At 45.7% G+C, this 18,215-nt stretch overlaps 1 protein-coding gene across 2 annotated transcripts in view; it reads left to right on the forward strand.

Moving 5' to 3' along the window:
• PLEKHA7 (pleckstrin homology domain containing A7) overlaps positions 1-18,215 on the forward strand; it is a 213,275-nt gene that overhangs the window by 114,333 nt on the left and 80,727 nt on the right. For both annotated transcript variants that reach the window (XM_034995414.1, XM_034995413.1), the window contains one exon: positions 9,551-9,634. In XM_034995414.1, coding sequence (XP_034851305.1) covers positions 9,551-9,634 — 84 coding nt within the window. The remainder of the gene's footprint in view (positions 1-9,550; positions 9,635-18,215) is intronic.

An 18,215-nucleotide genomic window follows, 5' to 3' on the forward strand; every position in this document is an offset into this window, starting at 1 on the left:
AGCAGGGGGAGTGGGAGAGGGAGAAGCAGGCTTCCCGCGGAGCAGGGAGCCCGATGCAGGGCTCGATCCCAGGACCTTGGGATCATGACCTGAGCCGAAGGCAGACGCCCAACGGCTGAGCCACCCAGGCGCCCCGAAAATGTGAAGTTTTAAAACTTCTGTAGAGTGTGTATCCCTGACTCAGCGCAGCTTGTGGGGAGGCTGTTTTTCTTGGGCTGTTCTTTCTGAATGTTGGGGCTTGACCCAGTAAGGGCCAGAAGTGGGGCTGAAGGCAGGCGCCTACTGATCTGAAAGTACTTGGCCTGGCAGGCAAGTTCCTTAAATAGAAGTTTAAACAGGAGGCTGGGTAGAGTGCCTTAATTCAAAAGAAGAAAATGTGTTCTTTAGCCTCTGTCCTATGGCAGGCTAATAATACTGGCGTTTGCAACACGGAAAAAGGCAAAACAACTCTATTAGTGTGGAGTTTTAGAGCTAGCAAAAGAAAACTCTAGCAGGCACTAAACGAGTGCTGCAGGCCAGGCCCATTATCAGTACTCTTCAAAACAATCTTGCAAGGTTGGAATTGTCTTCTCTTTTTGCAGATAAAGAACCCAGCACTCAGAAAGGTCAGTAACTCATTCAAGGTTGTGCACCGCCAAGTGTGCAGCCGAGCTGGGGTTTGAACTGCAGTCATCATGACTCTGAACAGCAGCATGGGGTTCATGCTTGGCAGGCTTCATGTGGCCTTTGCATTGGACAGATGAGGAAACCAAGACCCAGAAAGGCTGAGTGTTTGCTGGGGGTATGGAACTGGTAGTAACAAGGCTGGTACCTTGGCTCCTAGTACATTGCTTCTCTGCCAACTTTCTTTAAAAAAAAAAAAAAAATTGGAGCAGGAGGCTATCTGGGTTTGATTTCCTCATTCTATCAGGAGTTTGGCTTTAATCTTTTCATGGTTCTTGAGGTCCTGTGAAGTCAAAATTAAAACTCCCTGTCAACCACGTAGGAATCCTAAGTACCAGAGCCCCGTGTGAGAGCGCAGGAAGAAGGCAGGTCTTACACATGGGTTAGTGGGTCAGAGGAGGTAATTTATGAAATGAGTTGGCCACTGAGTGGATCTCAAAACATCTGCAGCACCTAATGAAATATAGAGCTTTTCAAATCATGCTAGAAGACTTGAGTCTGTTAAATCCAGAGTTTGGAAAGGACAGCTCTCTTTGCAAGATATGTGAGCTTTGAGTTTGCTCAGTTAATTTTGTGACTCCTTTATGCCCAGCTCTGTCTGTGCCAGGCTCTACCCCTTTAGCGCCCCTTTAGAACCCAGGAAAGCAGGGACTGACTGTCCCTTCAGGTGGTAGGTCTGGCGTTTGGCTGGATTTCAGTGTTTCTGCTTAATTGGGTTTGTGAGTGAAAACCAGGTGTGGACAGCGTGGGAGTGGGGATGGCCGTTCCTTAGTCTGTGCCATGCTCCTCAGGGCTGCCCAGTGTCTCAGCCTGCATGTAGGAGCCTTTATCAGGCCTGCAGACCCCTGTCTCACCCGCTCTCTCTGGGGGAGCCTTGACAGGTTGGGCTGCTGTGATCAGAAAATGAGGTGGGTTCTGCACAGCCTGTCCCTGAAAGTGATGTGTGTTTGTGCTTAGGCTATTGAGAGAAGGAAGTTCAGGTGCCTGGTGCTGCGGGAGATACATGAGAAATAAGTGAATGACGGCTCCCAGCCCTCCAGGAACTTAGACTCTCACTGGAGGGAGGGGGGGAGAGACAAACACACATGAAGTAAGTAGAGAGCAGTAGAAGAGAGAGCATATAATCAGTCACCAAATTGTAGGTTTCGTACCAAATTCTCTCCCAGTTCACAAAAGGGAGATACAGGTGATGTTTGTATTATCCTCCTGTGTGTTTTTAATCACCCAGTAATTTCCTCTCGGGTGTTTGCATTCCATTCTTTGATTCTCTCTGTTGAGTGTATTAACCTCCTTTGCGCGGGGGTGGGAGGGGGGGTTTCAGGGGAGGGCTAAATTCTCCAAATTATATTTAACACAGTTGGGAGACAGCCAGGGATGAAGCGTTCTTGGCATGTTGTTGTCTCATCCTTCTTTCTTTTGTCACTAAGAGCACAAGCTCTGATGACTTATGACCCTTTAGAATCTTGTTTTGTTACTTTTGCCCAGACTTCTGTAGGGGTTAGCTAGCCTATTTGGAGGCATGGCCTCACTTGGAGGTAGTCGTTTCTCATTCATTCATTCAGCAACTATAACAGTGCCAGACACTGGTATAAGCTGATAAGGGCAGTGAAAAGACAGACAAGGTCCACGCTCTCCTGGAATACACATATTAGGGAGACTGACAATAGTCAGAACACGTAAGTAAGAGAAATGATAGTAATGGTTAAAATAGGGTGACATGATATGAAGTGACTGGGAGCCTGTTTCAGTGGGTGGTTGGGAAGGGCTCTGAGATGGTTGTGCCAAGGTCTGAATGATAAGGAGCCGGTTATACGAGTATGAGGAAAAGAGCTTCCAGGTGGAAAGACTAGGTAGTACAAAGATGATTAGGTTGGGAAGAGTTTGGTGTTCAAGGAGCAGAAAGGAGGCCAGTGTGGCTGGGGAGGGATGGGGAAGGAGAAGACGTCCGTTGTACAAGAAGGTGATGTAGCTGGTCAGGGGTCAAGTCACCTAGAGTCAAGCCAAGGTAAAGAGCTTGAATTTTACTCTGTGCTGTGAAGCTGTTGCAGGGTTTAAAGGAGGAATGTGACATGATTTTCAGCTTCCATTTGAAGAGACCCATCAGGCTTCCATTGAGAAGAGTGGGTGCTACAAAGGCCAGGGTGGAAGCAGAAAGAGCAGTTAGGCTGTTGCTAGAGATGATTGGGTGCTGGCTGTAGGACTGGAGAGATGTCTCGGAGATAGAGGTACCAGGGCTTGCTAACATAGTGTGTGTGGAGGTTAAGGTAGAGCAGAGAATGGAGAGCGACTCCCAGGTTGCTGGGTAGTGATGCTGTTAATGGAAATAGGGAAGCCGGGAGAAGGAATATTGGGTTTGGTGGAAGTGGCGGGGAGGAGGCTCACTTTGTTTTTGCTCTGTTAAAATGTGGTTTCCTAGTAGTCACTGTGGTGGTCAAGGGACATGTTCAAGCTGCGTGCCGTCAGTATGCGAGGCATTGTGCAAGCTTCTTTCATGTGTGTCCCTCATGTAGCCTCACAACTCTTTGGAAGGATAGTATTACTATTCCCTGTTTGCAAATGAAGAAATGAGGCTCAGAGAGGTGAGGTGGCTTGCTCTGGTTTGAACCCAGGTCTTCAGGGCAGACACTGAAAGAGGCTGGTTGGTGCAGTGTTGATGGCTTTCACTTGGAGAGAGGATGGGGATCCTATGTTGGCTCATCGAGGCCCGATTCCCATGATTTCTGAAGAAGGGCCTGTCAGAGGAATGCCCATGTGCAATGAGCTGTTGAAAATCTTGACATTTCCAAAATCGTGCAAGCTCTAAAGACCATTTCAGTAAGATTCTCAGTCCCTTTAGGAAATGCCACATGAACAACGGTGACACTTTGTATTAAACAAGCCATTTTATAAAAGTGTTAAATAAAAGGAACTTGGAAATGTTGAGGGACTGTAGAGATGCTGCTTCAGCCTTTGGTTGTCCCCCCTCTTTACTCCGTGGCCCAAGTAGGAACTGAAGAAGATAGGGAGGCAATTTCTTGTGTTCTTGGAATTTCAGTTACCAATTTGGGGACCTAAGTAGGAGCATTATTAGGTTACCCACAGTCCTTGGTTTTCTTGAGACACTGGGATTTAGAACAAAGACAGTAAGTGCCTTAACAAGTCTGGAGGCAGTGCTGAACGTGGCATCAGGCCTGCAAGGTGACACTCTTGCCATATTCGGGGAGCTGCACTGAGGAGCCCGAGGGGCCAGAGGGGCATACACTGCCGAGCATACCAATGAGAAGAGCCTTGACAGAGTCCCTCCTTAGGCTTTCAGGCTGGATCCTTTTCTTACATTTTAAGCTGTTTCTTCTCTTTATAGCTCGGCCAGATAAGAGCTCATGCTGACTGTGCGGATTTGTCCCACACTCAGCATACCAATACCACCCCTGTCCGAAAACCAGATTTATCAGGGTGCTCTGACCTCCACTCGTGAGCACCATTCACATAACTCCAGAACTTCTTGCTATGCCAAAAGAAATTGCCATGCTAAGTAGTTGGAACCTTTATGTTTAACCGACTGGAGTCTTACTGCTCGCATTATGGTCAAAATCTGTAGGAATGGAAAATTAATCTTGCAAAAATGTTGCAAGAAACTGTAGGACTTGTTTACATCTTGACTAGTCCTGTCAATGGTTGTAGGTGGGCTCCTCCTTATATTGAGCTCAAATCGGTTTCCACTGCTCCCTGGTCCTCACCCTGTCCTCTTGTCAAATCTCTCGTGTTTGCTGTTGGACTTCTTTAGGGCCTAACCCAAGTCCTTCCGGGCCCCGGGCTTGTGAAGACATGTTTATTTATGTGGATGGTTATGTATGGCCCGCTTTCAGGGGGATAATCCTTCCGTGTAACCTTCTGTGTGCCCTAGTCCTCTCCCAGGTGAGATTGGCTGCCATTCAACTTAGAGGGGCTGTTCTTAGGAGGAAGAGCAGGATCTGAAAATAAGGCCTAGCTTATGTTTTACCTCATTTGTCAAGTTACTTTCTCAGTAGCCTGAAGAGAGACAGAAGCCCTTGTGTGGAGGAAAGAGCGTTTCTGTGCTCCCTTGAAAGTGGCCACCTGGCTCCCAGCCGGGCCATCTCCATCACTACCAAGGAGCAAGGTGGCAGTTCAGGTTTAAGAACAGGTATTTCAGGGGATTTGTCTGTGCCTGCTTAATGTGTCTTGAGACACGGCGATAGGACTTGAGATTCTTCATGGATTTCAGAAAATCAGGAAATGGAGCAGGGTGGGGGCTTTTGGGCTGAGGTCGGGAATAGCAGGTAAAGTCAGAGGACTTTGCAATCTCCAAATGGGTGTGGGGATCCAGCATTTACTCTGTAGCCTTTGTTTGGTGAGGGTGAGCTTGGGTTAGTAGAAGGAGACCAGAAGGGTGGTGGTCTGCAGGAGTGCAGAAGTCGACTGTCATTGTGGGCAAGTCATCTACCCTTCCTGCGTCTCACTTTCCTAACCTGTGGTCTGGTGTGATGAAACACAGCCTGCCATACTGGGTATTTGGGAAGACTGAATTAAATAACCCAAGTACCTAACACTTCTTTTGCCCAAAAAGGGCTGAACTAGAAACTCTGCATGCTGGGCAAGCTTGATCAGAAATAATCATATTTAAGACCTCAGTATTCAGGAGGTATTATTCTGGTTTATCTCTTTTCTCAATGTATGAGTCCTTTTTCCCCCCCTTTATTTAGTGTTCCAGTAACATCATATAACCCAGATTGTCAGTTTCCTTATGTGTAACATGGGAATAAAAATATCAGCCCTGCTTATCTCAGAGGATACTTGGGAGGGCCAGATACAGTGATGAATATGACCATACTTAAAGCTTCATGGAAATTCAGGAAATGGTAATGGTGATACTATGGTTGATAACTATTTTTTGGCAAAAAGGGCAGCATCTATATTAGGGAAGAAAGGTTGGGGAGCTGCCTCTAGATCTGATCAAAGAACAGCTGTATTTTTGTCCACTTTAAAAATCTATGTATCTTCTAATGTTAGAATGTAAACTTCATCTTAGTGTCTGAACCTTTCAGCTCAGGATTCATTTACCCAAAACTCTAGGCTTATTTAAGTTGGTATAAGTTGGGTGTGGTGAGCCCAGGAGTTGCTATCAAGGTCATACAACGTATATGAAGTGGTTGCTGGATGCTGCTCCAGGCATATAGAAGTTTCGCTCTTTGCACATATCAGAGATCCTCCTAGCTGACCTTGGATTAGGACCAACAGTTGTTTGGGGGCTACTGAGTGCCACACAGGTGCTGTCATTCAGAACTTTGGTTCTGGGCACAATAGAAGGAGGGAGGTGCAGAGGAAGAGAGAGAGGGAGTAGCAGTGGATGCTGATGGTGCTGTTTTTCTGATGCTTTTGTCTTTAGGGATTTCTGGTCGTGGCCAGGAACCTGTGAACCCCATAGACTCCTAAGCAAAGGGGACAGCAGGTTATCATGCAAAAAGAGCATCGAATCTACAAATAGAAGACTAGGATTTATGTCCCAGTCTTATCACTTATTGATGACATTATCTTGAGCAAGTCACTTAACGTCTCTGAGCCATTTCCTCATTCATAAAATGGGGGTTGACGGTGTTACATAATAGTAAGAGGTATAAGGAAAGGTTTTGTACACTGTAGAGTCCTTGAGAGGTAACAGTGGATAGTGGTGGTGTTGCTTCATTATTATTCCCATTATGAGCAGGGCATTTTTTTTTTTCTACAGGTGGAAATGAGGCAGGCTTAGAGTTTGTGTTTTCAGAATTCCCTGGTGAATGGAAATGACTCTCTAAAAGGAGCTGGGTATTAAAAAAAGAAAGAAAGAAAGAAAGAGAAAAAACGGAAGCTGGGTGTAAATAAAGTCGAACCCTTGAACATGGTGCAAGGATTTCTGGACCAGGTGTTACCGGGGTCTGCTTCTCATCCTTGTCTAGATGCCCGTGCCTTAACCCTGCTTTGGTGAAGATCAGGCCCCTGTCTGCCAGACGGAGTCCTGGGGTTCCATGGGCTTGCTTCAAACCTGGAGCTGGGAATTTGGAAGCTAGAGCGCTTGGGAGGGGTAAAAGGGTGGCAGGGGTTGTGCATAATCACAGGGCCAAGGAGCAACCTGGTTTGATGGCTCTGACTGCGCACATTTGGCTTATTAGCAGTCAGGCTGCTCTAAACTCAGTGCCAGCTCACCCCAGCCACCTAAACACAGGACGCTCTGGCCAGGCCCCCCGGCAGAGTAAGAAAAACTTTGTAGGTATAGAGAGTTTTTTCTTTTTTAACCTTTATACTATGCTCATTAAACCTACTAATCTCTGGGGTGGCCCTGTGCTCACTTTGGGGATGGAGCTAATACTTTAACACTAGCAAAATGAGATGATAGATTGACTCTGACAGTGAAAGCATTTTAACCATCTGTATTAGGAGCCTTAAAAAATGACCATGCCCTTTGAGTAAGTAATTTTACCTCTGGGACCTTAACCCAAGGAAATAATTTGAATTGCGGGAAGAGTCTGTACTAAAAGATGTATAATGCACCTAAAATATCCAGCATTACATGAATGTAAATCTTTTCTAGAATGTAAGCACCGTGGGGTAAGGACTTCTTGTTCACTCTGTATCTCCAGCACTTAAAGCAGCCTGGTACACAGATGGCCAATGAACATTTTTTAAATGGTTATAGACAAAAAAAATTTACATCCATAGGATAAAACTCTTACTGGTTTCACCCGCTATCTGGAAGTAGAGCATTCTTTTTTTTTATTATTATGTTATGTTAATCACCATACATTACATCATTAGTTTCTGATGTAGTGTTCCATGATTCATTGTTTGCATATAACACCCAGTGCTCCATGCAGAACGTGCCCTCTTTAATACCCATCACCAGGCTAACCCATCCCCTCTAGAACCCTCAGTTTGTTTTTCAGAGTCCATCGTCTCTCATGGTTCGTCTCCCCCTCCAAATTTCCCCGCTTCATTTTTCCCTTCCTATTATTTTCTTCTTCTTTTTTTTTTTAACATTTTATGTATTATTTGTTTCAGAGGTACAGATATGTGATTCAACAGCCTTGCACAATTCACAGTGCTCACCATAGCACATACCCTCCCCAGTGTCTATCACCCAGCCACCCCATCCCTCCCACCCCCCACCACTCAAGCAACCCTCAGTTGGTTTCCTGAGATTAAGAATTCCTCATATCAGTGAGGTCATATGATACATGTCTTTCTCTGATTGACTTATTTCGCTCAGCATAACACTCTCCAGTTCCATCCATGTAGTTGCAAATGGCAAGATTTCATTCCTTTTGATGGCTGCATAATATTCCATTGTATATATATACCACATTTTCTTTATCCATTCATCTGTCGATGGACATCTTGGCTGTTTCCACAGTTTGGCTTGGAAGGTAGACCATTCTTACGAAAACTTTTGTAAGACAGAATGATGTAAGGCAAGGCAGAGATGACTGTAATTCATATGGAAAAAATTTTGAGCATTCCCAGACCCCCAAAATAACCTCTTAGGCTTTTCTGGTATCTTAGGACACGTTTTGTTAATAGATGCACAAAATAAATCTAGACAAAACACAGTTGCTCCCAGATACACAGTTCAAAGCTATGGCAGCCTGATGCTGAGATGCTTGTGTAGTTCCCAGGTAGGGAGCTTGGTGGCGCCACTCACCGCTCTGGGTCGCGTTGCCTCAGTGAGGGCTACCTGCAAAACAAACGCTGGATGCGATTTTTGCTTAACAACTTGTTTTTGTTTTTTGTGAAAGCAAAAACTCTTCAAATTTCTTTCAGTTAGTGAAAACAGGTACTAATGTAGGTCTTTCCTAAAAATGAAGTGGCGTAACATGAACTTCCAAAAAGCGGGGGACACATGGATTCAGCTATTTCAAATGATGAAGTCTTAAGGATGTAGGAAATTTTCTAGGTGAGTAGAATGTGAAAAAGGCATGAGACAGATTTCTAAATACAGCAAAATCATAATTTTTTAGTAGAAGGGAAAAAAACTAGGGAAGGAGAAGATACTCAGGTATATCTGTAAGTGGTGAGATCATGGGTGACATTTTTTTCTTTTTATATTTTCTAAAATTTCTAAAAGGACTGATTTTTTGATTGGGGAAAACACTTTAATATAAATCATATTCTTTGGGAGGGGAAAGGACGTCAGGTTAGTTTATTCATTGGGCAAGCCAGCAGCCTCTAGAGCCCTCTCCTCGTTTCTTTCAAAGAACCAGGCAGCCTTTGTGAATACACAAAACACCTACACACTTTGGTTGTGTCTGTCAGCTTGGCATGGAAGCTGTTCCCTCCTAACTTCAAAAGGATGATAGAAACTCTACAGTGTTGAAATTGTGCAGGTCATGTTGCCGAGACATGCCCATACATTTATATCCCATCATTGAAGTGAAGGCATTCTGTAGTAGGGAGAAGAATTTTAAGAAGATAGATTTTTCTGGGTGGGTGGTTAATTCTTGGAATTCTTTCCCTGGTTCATGGTTTTGGGAAGCTGTTGAAAGTGCTGTCTGCTTTGCTTCATTCTTGTTTTAGCTCGTGCCATCTTAAGTAACTTGTTGCTGAGCGGTTCAGTCTGTCCGTACTTCACGGAATGTCTCGAAGATGCAGTGTTCTCTTGCAGCCAAGACTTTCCGAGAATTAAAATCCCTGTGTCTTAGGTGGGCTTGGGCACCTGAGCTGAAAGTTCTTTTTTTTTTTAAATGCAGCTGGGTCCTGACAGATGAAATGCATCTCTGAATAAAAGGCCCACTCTCTCACCCTGGGAGGAATGTGTGAGGATCAGGGGTCCTCAGACATTACTGACCTGTTGTTGTGTCTGCAAGCCTTTCCATTCCCATGACTTCTCATTCATTATCTCTCTCTCTCTCTCTCTCTTTAGCCATAACCAACAGACCACAGCATTCAGGCATCCTGTGAGTGGGCAGTTTTCTCCAGAAAATAGCGAATTTATTCTTCAAGAAGAGTAAGTACTTCTATGTGTTCTCCTTTTCCAAGCAGAGTTTGGGAGCTTAAAGGCATTGGCTCAAAACAGAGCTTGTTGGACTATTTTCTCTCCTAGATAGAGGGACTTGGAGTGGGTTGGTTGATTCAAAGTGGAATGCAAGAATTTTGTTTTTCAATCCCTGGACTCCTCTCAGTGGGAAGATGCAGAAGTGTGGAGATGACGGGTCTGTGCCATGATTGGTACTGTCAGAGCCTCTTGCAAACTTCCTTTCCCCTAAACGACCCCCCTCCCTACAGTATCATCTAACACACTGCCTGTACTCTTAAGAGGACCCACTCATCTGGAGCTAAATGGCCTTAAATCACACCAAACTGAACCAGCCTTCCAAGGAAGCCTCAAATAAGAGTCTAAGGCCATGGCTTCGAAGGGAGGAGGGCTGTGGCACCCATTGTCCCTGAACGTCTAGAGTTCTTTCTGCTTGTTTTTTCTGATGTGGGGACTTTCTTGCTCCTCAGTCTGATTTCAGCAGGGCCACTGGGGTGCTCAGAGGTAGGTTCTATCACCCAGGGCTCATCTCCTTAAAAATGCATATACAGCCCAAGCAGGATGTGTACTTCTCCCAAAAATGAAGGCAGAGAAATGTATGCAAGTGTCTGTTTCCTTTTGCTCATCTGAGACACTTCTGTTTGAAGTAAGTAATTCTGTTTGTGAAATTAATAGAGATGTTGGCTTTTTCTCTCCTTCATATCATTTTTCTGTTCAATCATCTGGACCAAATATGATCTGAAAATAAATAATCAGTATTTATATTTTTATAGCATTTCCCTCCCTCAGTACTTACACTTTTAAACTTTCGATTATGGGAAAATTCAAACCTATACAAAAGGAGAGAGATAAAGTAATTAAGTCTAATGTATTCATCTCCCATCTTCAACAATTTCCAAAACATGGCTGATTTTATTTCATCTGTAGCGTCCCTCTCACCGCTTAGATTATTTTGAAGCAAATTCCAAACATCATTTTGTTCCTACAGTATTTTCAGTTTAGAATCATTATCTTTCAGGGGCACCTGGGTGGCTCAGTTGGTTAAGCGACTGCCTTCGGCTCAGGTCATGATCCTGGAGTCCTGGGATCGAGTCCCGCATCGGGCTCCCTGCTCAGCAGGGAGTCTGCTTCTCCCTCTCCCGTTCCCCCCTCTTGTGCTCTTTCTCTCTCTCACTCTCTCTCTCAAATAAATAAATAAAATCTTTAAAAAAAAAAAAAAGAATCATTATCTTTCAGAACTTTTTTTTTTTTTTTTTTCAGAACTTTTAAAACTAGAAATCTGTAATAATGATCCTGACATTCGTTGCCCGTTTACCTTTGCTGGGGGTTTTACATGCATATCTCATGTAACACAACACACCTGAGAAGTAGACCATTATCACCGTTTTAGAGATGAAGACACCAAGACTCAAAGAAGCAAGGTCACTTGTTCAAAGTTGCATGGCTGCAAGTAGAAAAAGCCAGGGTGTCACTCCTGCTTGATCTTTTCAGTCAGGGCTAACCCTTGCTACTAGTGAGAGTCTGCTTGCTGAATTCTTTGGATGCTCATGGCTCACGGGTCATGATGCCAGACTGGGGTTGGGGGTCTGACTTTGAAAGCATCGGTACTATAAGGAAGTAGATGGGAGGTAAAGATTGTCTTGTCTCCTACATTGAGACAGAACTGCTATGTAAAGACAGAGCCAGAATGTGGATTCTCTACATTCCAACTTGGAATGAGCATGTTTAAAGAATCCTGAAGGTCAGAAGCTCTTAGGAGGTCAGAGAGTTTAGCCCCCTTCCTAAGGCATCCTAGAGACACGGCTGCCTGTCATTTTTAAAGGTCTGGATGGAGAATCCATTAGAACACCTAGTTTAGGAAATTACCAACTTTAATAAAAGCTTCTAGAGAAATTCAGACTTCCCATCACTAAACACCCTTGTCTTATACACACCTCCTTTCCCTCGCTATTAAGACTTTGTTCCTGGCTACTTCTGAGAAGGTAGCCTCTTTTATCCTCCCAAAATATCTCTGTAGCTAATCTCAGTTCCGTCCAGTTTCCAAGAAAAAACTTTTTTTTCAAGGGTCACTTTTCCCCTCTAGATCACATTTTCTGGATGTCGTAAGGACTGCTGGCTTGTCTCAGGTGGTGGGTGCAATGTCGGGTGACCAGACGTTCCTTGAAGCAGGCAGAATGTACTTTAGGCATTGAGAGGAGGGGAGGATTCCTATGAACTGATGTGGTGATCCCTGCATTTACTCTTTAAATACTAAGTGCCTCTGTTGTGTCAGGGGCATGCCAGAGTCTGCAGTTACAGCAGCAGGTAAGACAAATATAGTCCTGTCTGTGAAGAGTTGATAGTAGAGTGGGGAAGACAAGTAAACAAGAGATCACAAATGTGATAACTCTTCTTGGTAGAAAAAACCTAGGGTTCAATGGGAGTTGATAAAAGAGGGTTCTGACCTGGCTTAGGGATTGTGGGAGGCCTCTCCATCCACGGAAGGGATGCTGTTTAAATTGAGACCTGTCCGGTCACAGTGCCCCAATCTGGGCAACGACCTAGAGGAGAAAGACAGTAGAGCATGGGGGATCTATGCCAGTTGAGTTAGAATGAAAAATGAAACACACCAGGTGGACTCTGGAGGTAAAACTGGACTTGGGAGGTAAAATTGACAGGACTTGATAATTGATTGGCTGTGATGGGGATGAAAGAGAGGGAAGACTTTCTTGAAGTGTCTGGCTCTAAATTGGAGGAAGGGGGGATTTAGATAAGTGAAGATAAGTGTGCACGTGCGTGCGCAGGTCATTCACAGCTGAGGGAAGTGTGACTGGCCTTGGTGGGGTCAGAGGCCAAGAGGGACTGACTTACAGCCGAGGTTTGCAAAGGGGAGTGAGGAGATAAGGTTGGAGAGGGAATTGCAGCCAGTTATCTAAATTGCTTCTTCCTGAAATACACCCAGATTTACCCCTGGTGGAATTTTGGAGGGTGTGTGAGGCATGATTTCACCTCACAGAACCCCAGTTTTTTAAAAATGTGCCAACAACGGGCACCTGGGCGGCTCAGTTGATTAAGTGTCTGCCTTTGGCTTGGGTCATGATCTCAGGGTCCTAGGATCGAGCCCCACATGGGGCTGTCTGCTCAGCGGGGAGTCTGCTTCTCCCTCTCACTCTCCCTCTGTGTGCGTGCTCGCTCACTCTCTCTCTCATTCTCTCGCTGTTTCAAATAAATAAATAAAATCTTTAAGAAGTGCCAACAGATAAGATTCCTGTTTTGTTCCCTTAGAGGAGCTTAATTTTGTTGTGTAGTGTGTTACTTGGTGAGGAAAAAGGACTGAGATAGCCATTTGTGTGTCCTTTACACATCAGCTCTCCGATTAATGTGGTGGATGGAAAACTGGCTCTTTCCTTTTTCTTCTCTGAGTATCTGTTGAGGCCACATGGACTCCTCTTGCCAGAGCCTCCACCTGAGGTTCTTGAAGTGAATCCTTCCATAGCAGTGGTTTTCAGTGTGGTCTCTGAACCAGCATCACCTGGGAACCTCTTAGAAATGCAGATTCTTGAACCCCGTCCCAGACCTACTAAATCAGAGACTCTGGAGGTAGTACTCCGTAGCCTGTATTTTAAAGGCTTCAGGTGGTTCTAATTCAGGTAAAGTTTAAAAACCACTGATTTAGACAACTTGCTATTTTCATCCCTCCTAAATTACTCCTAGATTCTTCCTTTCATCCTTAAATCTCCTCCAGATACCCATTGTTCTCTGTGCTGTGTTGCCAATCTTAGATGTATTTAGTCAAATAATCTTGGGCTCCTTCTTTTGTGGGGGGGGGGGGGAACCAAACCAGTCTCCGTGGTGGCTTCCTTGAGAGCATTACTGTGTGGACAGATAACACATCTACCCCATTGTTGGCAGGTGGGGCTTACCTGAGCTGCTTGGTGTAACAGGTGTATGCCCACCCAAAGATGACTTCCCACCTTACAGATTGGAAGCATGGAGAAGAGAAATGATGTGAAAGCTATGATCAGTGGGTCCAGAGGACATGAGCTCTGAGTATTTTAGTTTCTGTGTCAGTAATACAGAATCAGCCAGGATAAGCTAGGGTCTGCTGTGGTAACAATAACAAACAAAATCTCAGTGACATAAAAGAATTAAGGTTTATTTCTCACCTTTTTTTTTTTTTTTTTTAAGATTTGTTTATTTATTTGAGAGAGAGAGAGAGAGACAGTGCTCGGGGAGGGGCAGGAGAGGGAGAGAAGCAGACTCCACTAAGCGTGGAGCCTGATGCGGGGCTCAATCTCATTACCCTGAGATCATGACTTGTGCTGATGTCAAGAGTCAGATGCTTAACCAACTGAGCCACGCAGGCGCCCCTATTTCTCACTTTTGCTCCATGTCCATCATAGGTCACCTGAGGGATTTTGTTCTGTCGTTTTTATTGAGGGATGCTCCATCTCTGTGCTTCCATGATGGCCAAAGCCAAGAAAAAGGGAACTTAGTGAATTGTGCATTGTGCTTTCACTCACACTTCATTGGCTAAAGCAAGTCACATGACCTCCCCTAACTTCCCGGGGCCAGGGAAGTGCATTTCTACCATGCACCTGGGAAGATGATCCAAAATACTTGTTGGCCAGCACTAATGACTATACTTAATAATCCACAGTCCAGATTTATTAAGGGAAGTAGGACCTTTTGAGTCTATCACTGACAAGCTGCTTTTGCTCCTATGATTAGAGGATTTGATTTCTCATTTCACCTTTTCTGTTAACACGATCTAGTTCTTTGTCAGAACCGTCAAGGCAGGTGGGTATCAGTCAGCAGGTCCTACAGCCTTGTCCCCAGGGCACACCTCTGTACACCCAGGCCAAGAGGCCTGTGGAAATCCCACTTGGAAGAGCTAATGTAAGTTCAGGCTGCATTAATAAAAGTACACTATGTAGAGAAAGGAGGATAATAGTTCTGGTATATCATGGTGTTTGTGGACTACTTCATTCATTCATTCCAAGTTTATGGAACATCAAGGGCATGCCAAGCCCCAAATACTTTGATCTGGGTACTAAGTTTCAAGAGGAATATTGAGCAATTGAGATTGCTCTGGAGTGGGGGACCATTATGGTGAGGGGTCTGGAAACACTGTCCTGTGACCTTCACGTTTAGTCTGCAGGAGAGAAGATGGAGGAGGATGTGCTGTAAGTCTTCAAGAAGGGCTGGCAGGCGGAAGTGGGCTATGTTTTTTGTGTGGCCGCCAAGGCAGGCATCAGGTCAATGAGTAAAAGTTCTAGGCCAGCAAATTTTAGCTCAGTTCATAATTTTCTAGGAAAGAGATTCCTGACATCCCTTGTTTTGGGATCTAGAATTTCATCTTTAATTAAATTAAGTAATCTACCTCCTAGAATAAGAGTTGGCTTTTTCCATTAATAAATAATATTATTATTTTTTATTTATTATTTTATTTATTATTTTTATAGTGAACATTTAGAGCCCTTACTATTTATTACCAGGTACTTTTCTAAATGGTTTACATTTATTCATTTTTTAAAAGATTTTATTTATTTATTTGAGAGAGAGAGCATGAGCAGAGGGAAAGGGCAGAGGGAGAGGGAGACGCAGGCTCCCCACTGAGCAGGGAGCCTGACATGGGGCTCGATCCCAGGACCCCGGGATCATGACCTGAGCCGAAGGCAGACGCTTAACCTCTGAGCCACCCAGGCGCCCCAGTGGTTTACATTTATTAATTTAATTCCCACAACGGTCTTATGAGGAAGATAACATTATGGTTATGGATACTGAGGCACACAGAGGTGAAAAGACTTGCCACAAGTCACACAGCTAGTAAGTGGCAGTTAGGATTTGAATCCAGATAGTCTGGTTCTAGATGCTGTGCCTCCAACCATTCCAGCTCTGCCTCTCATTAGAGTGGTCTTCGAGAGACAGTCCTCTTCCTTGGCTGTCCTTAGGTGTTAATGTGCCAATGAAGTAGGCTAGAGATTTTTATTGTATCTGCAGTAATGAAATTTGATCTAATAACTTCATTCTTGCGTGAAAGATGCCAAGCCTCCTTAGTAGTCTTTTCTCCAAAAAATGTTCTCAAGCTTTTCTACAGAGCCTCGTTTCCAGTGATTGGGTCATTTGAGCTCCTCCTTTTCAGCCTCTTTTCCTGATTCTCTGTGATTTTCTTGAATTGGGAGCTTGTGGTTTGCCTTTGTGGCTTAATGGGCCACCCATAGGGGCCCTCCTAAAGAGATAACCTTGGCACGAGGGACTTCCAGGCTGTGGTTCTGGTGGTTGGGGCTACGCACAGGAGCATTTTCTCCTCAGAGCGGGCTGTCCAGGAAGCCGCTGACGGACGCCTCCGCAGCTCTCTGGGAAGAGGAGAGAAAAGCATTCCGGAGCCGTGACGCTGGTAGCTGACTGACAGCTGGCTCTGTACACTGATCCCCAGGCTCTGTCAAGCATTTGATGTTGAGGTGGGGCCTAGTTGAGAGAGAGTATGTGCTCTGGAAGTTCAGAAGCCTGCTGCTGTGCTCAGAAGCCAGCTGTAAGGCACCCCAAATCTCCTAGATTCCCTAACCTGGAGGGGACCCTTTCCTGGCCTGCCTCTCCCTGCATCCTCGTGAGGTTAGCTTGCTCTTTCCATTGGAGTCTGAGCAGCCCCCTGTTTTCTCATTGGATTGTTTGGAAAAGAACTGTAAGTTGGAATTGCCTGGAATGTCATGAGTGGTGTTTGGAGAATACCACTTAAAAAAGATATCTTGCTGAAGGTAAGAATTACCTTCCTGACCTTTGACTTCTTCATTTTGACGAGGCAGGGCACAAGACTCTCCAAGGCATATGCAGATTATGGGCCTGGGGGTGGGCTCTCTCCTGCTGCTAGGAGACCGGGGGCTGACTTGTGCTCCTCCTGCAGTTCCAAGTTGGTAAGCAGTGAGAGACGAAGAGCACAGAATGGGGATGGGGGTACACGACAACTCCACCTCCGAGCCGGGACTGCGAGGCTGATAGAACCAGCACCTTGTCTCTCCAGCCTGGCAGTCTTGGGCTAGCTTTGCCTGTTGCATTTGGTTGCCATGGCAGCAGAAAAACGAGGAAAAAGGGAAACATCTGGCAAGCAGATGCAGAAACTTGACTGTTCAGTTTTCCTTACTGGTCTAGGAGACGGCATTTGTGACGGTCACAGGTAGGGAAGAGGTGGTGCCGACGTCGGCAGTTCATTCAAACCCCTGGGTGTTGACTTGGCTCTGGCGTTGGTGTCTCCAAGGGCACTGGGGGTGCGGCCGTTGCCACGCAGCCCTCACGTCTCGGGCTCTGTCTTTGTGGGGTGAAGATGCTGCAGTGATGGCTCTTCCGTGTGTGGAAGGGAAGCTGCTGCTTGCAGTCATTTTGTTTCTTCCTGGGACTTCCCCTCTAGTCCTCCTCTTTTCCCTCCCTGGTCTGGGAAGCACCCCCCCTCATCTCCATTAGAAAGGGCTGTTTTCTAGTAGGGGAGTGGCTGCCTGGTAAGCCAGGGGGAGCTGAGAGGCTAGAGGAGGACTTGCCAGTGGCTCGAGTTAGCATTGTAGCATCTCTGAAATAGCAAAGCAGAGGTGGAAGGAACAGTAGAGGTCAAGGTCTGGTGCTTCGCCAGCACAGACTGAGGCACGGGGCGTGGACAGAGGACAGCGGAAGAGACTGGTCCAAGGTCATACGGCTGAGCAGGACTCTGGCCGAGTTCAGAGCAGTGCTTGGGTTTTGGGGCCGGGGAGGGGAGCCCATGGGGCTCACTGGGCTGTTTTCATGCCAGGTGAGGGGTGCTCTTTAGGCTGGTTTCCAGCTCCTGAGGTGGCTTGGGGCGAGGAACTGGAGCCTGTGTTCCAGAGCGGAGTTGGGGGGAGGGGAAGGAACACGGGAAGCCACAGCTGAGTAACAAGGCCACACTTGCTGAATGAAGACCGTGGTGTCAGACAGCCTCCCCCCGGGGTGTTGGGAGTATACAGTGAGCGTTGGCGGTCTGTCTGTGTGGTGCTCTTTCTCTGAGAAGAGGGGGTGTGGAAGTGTCTGCCTGCTTGGGACAAGAACTTTCTTTTATTCCTGCTTTTCGTTGTGCATTGCTTTTCCCGAACCCCTTAGGTGGTGGGTGTGAGCACTTTAAAAAATTTGCTGGTAGTTAGTGAGCACACCTCTTCTCATACACCCTCCTCTCATAACATTAGTTCTTGCTGAGCTCTCTGTGTAGAACCCTTGAGGACAGAACATGAATTTGGGGGCCTATTTTTCCAGGAATTGATGGGATACAAGCGACATCTAATGATGGCTTCTCAGTAGGGGATTCCCAACTCCCCATAGCTTTCTTTCCTTTTTTTTTTTTTTTTAAGATTTTATTTATTTATTTATTTATTTGAGAGAGAGAGAGAGAGAGAGAGAGAGAACGCTCGCACACATGAGAGGGGGGAGGGTCAGAGGGAGAAGCAGATTCCCTGCTGAGCTCTGGGGAGCCTGATGCGGGGACTCAATCCCAGGACTCCAGGATCATGACTTGAGCTGAAGGCAGATGCTTAACCAACTGAGCCACCCAGGCACCTTCCCCCCCCCCCCCCCCGCC

This window comes from Mirounga leonina, unplaced genomic scaffold (assembly GCF_011800145.1).
Source record: "Mirounga leonina isolate KUSES-001 unplaced genomic scaffold, KU_Mleo_1.0 Mir_92, whole genome shotgun sequence".
Taxonomy (NCBI): domain Eukaryota; kingdom Metazoa; phylum Chordata; class Mammalia; order Carnivora; family Phocidae; genus Mirounga; species Mirounga leonina.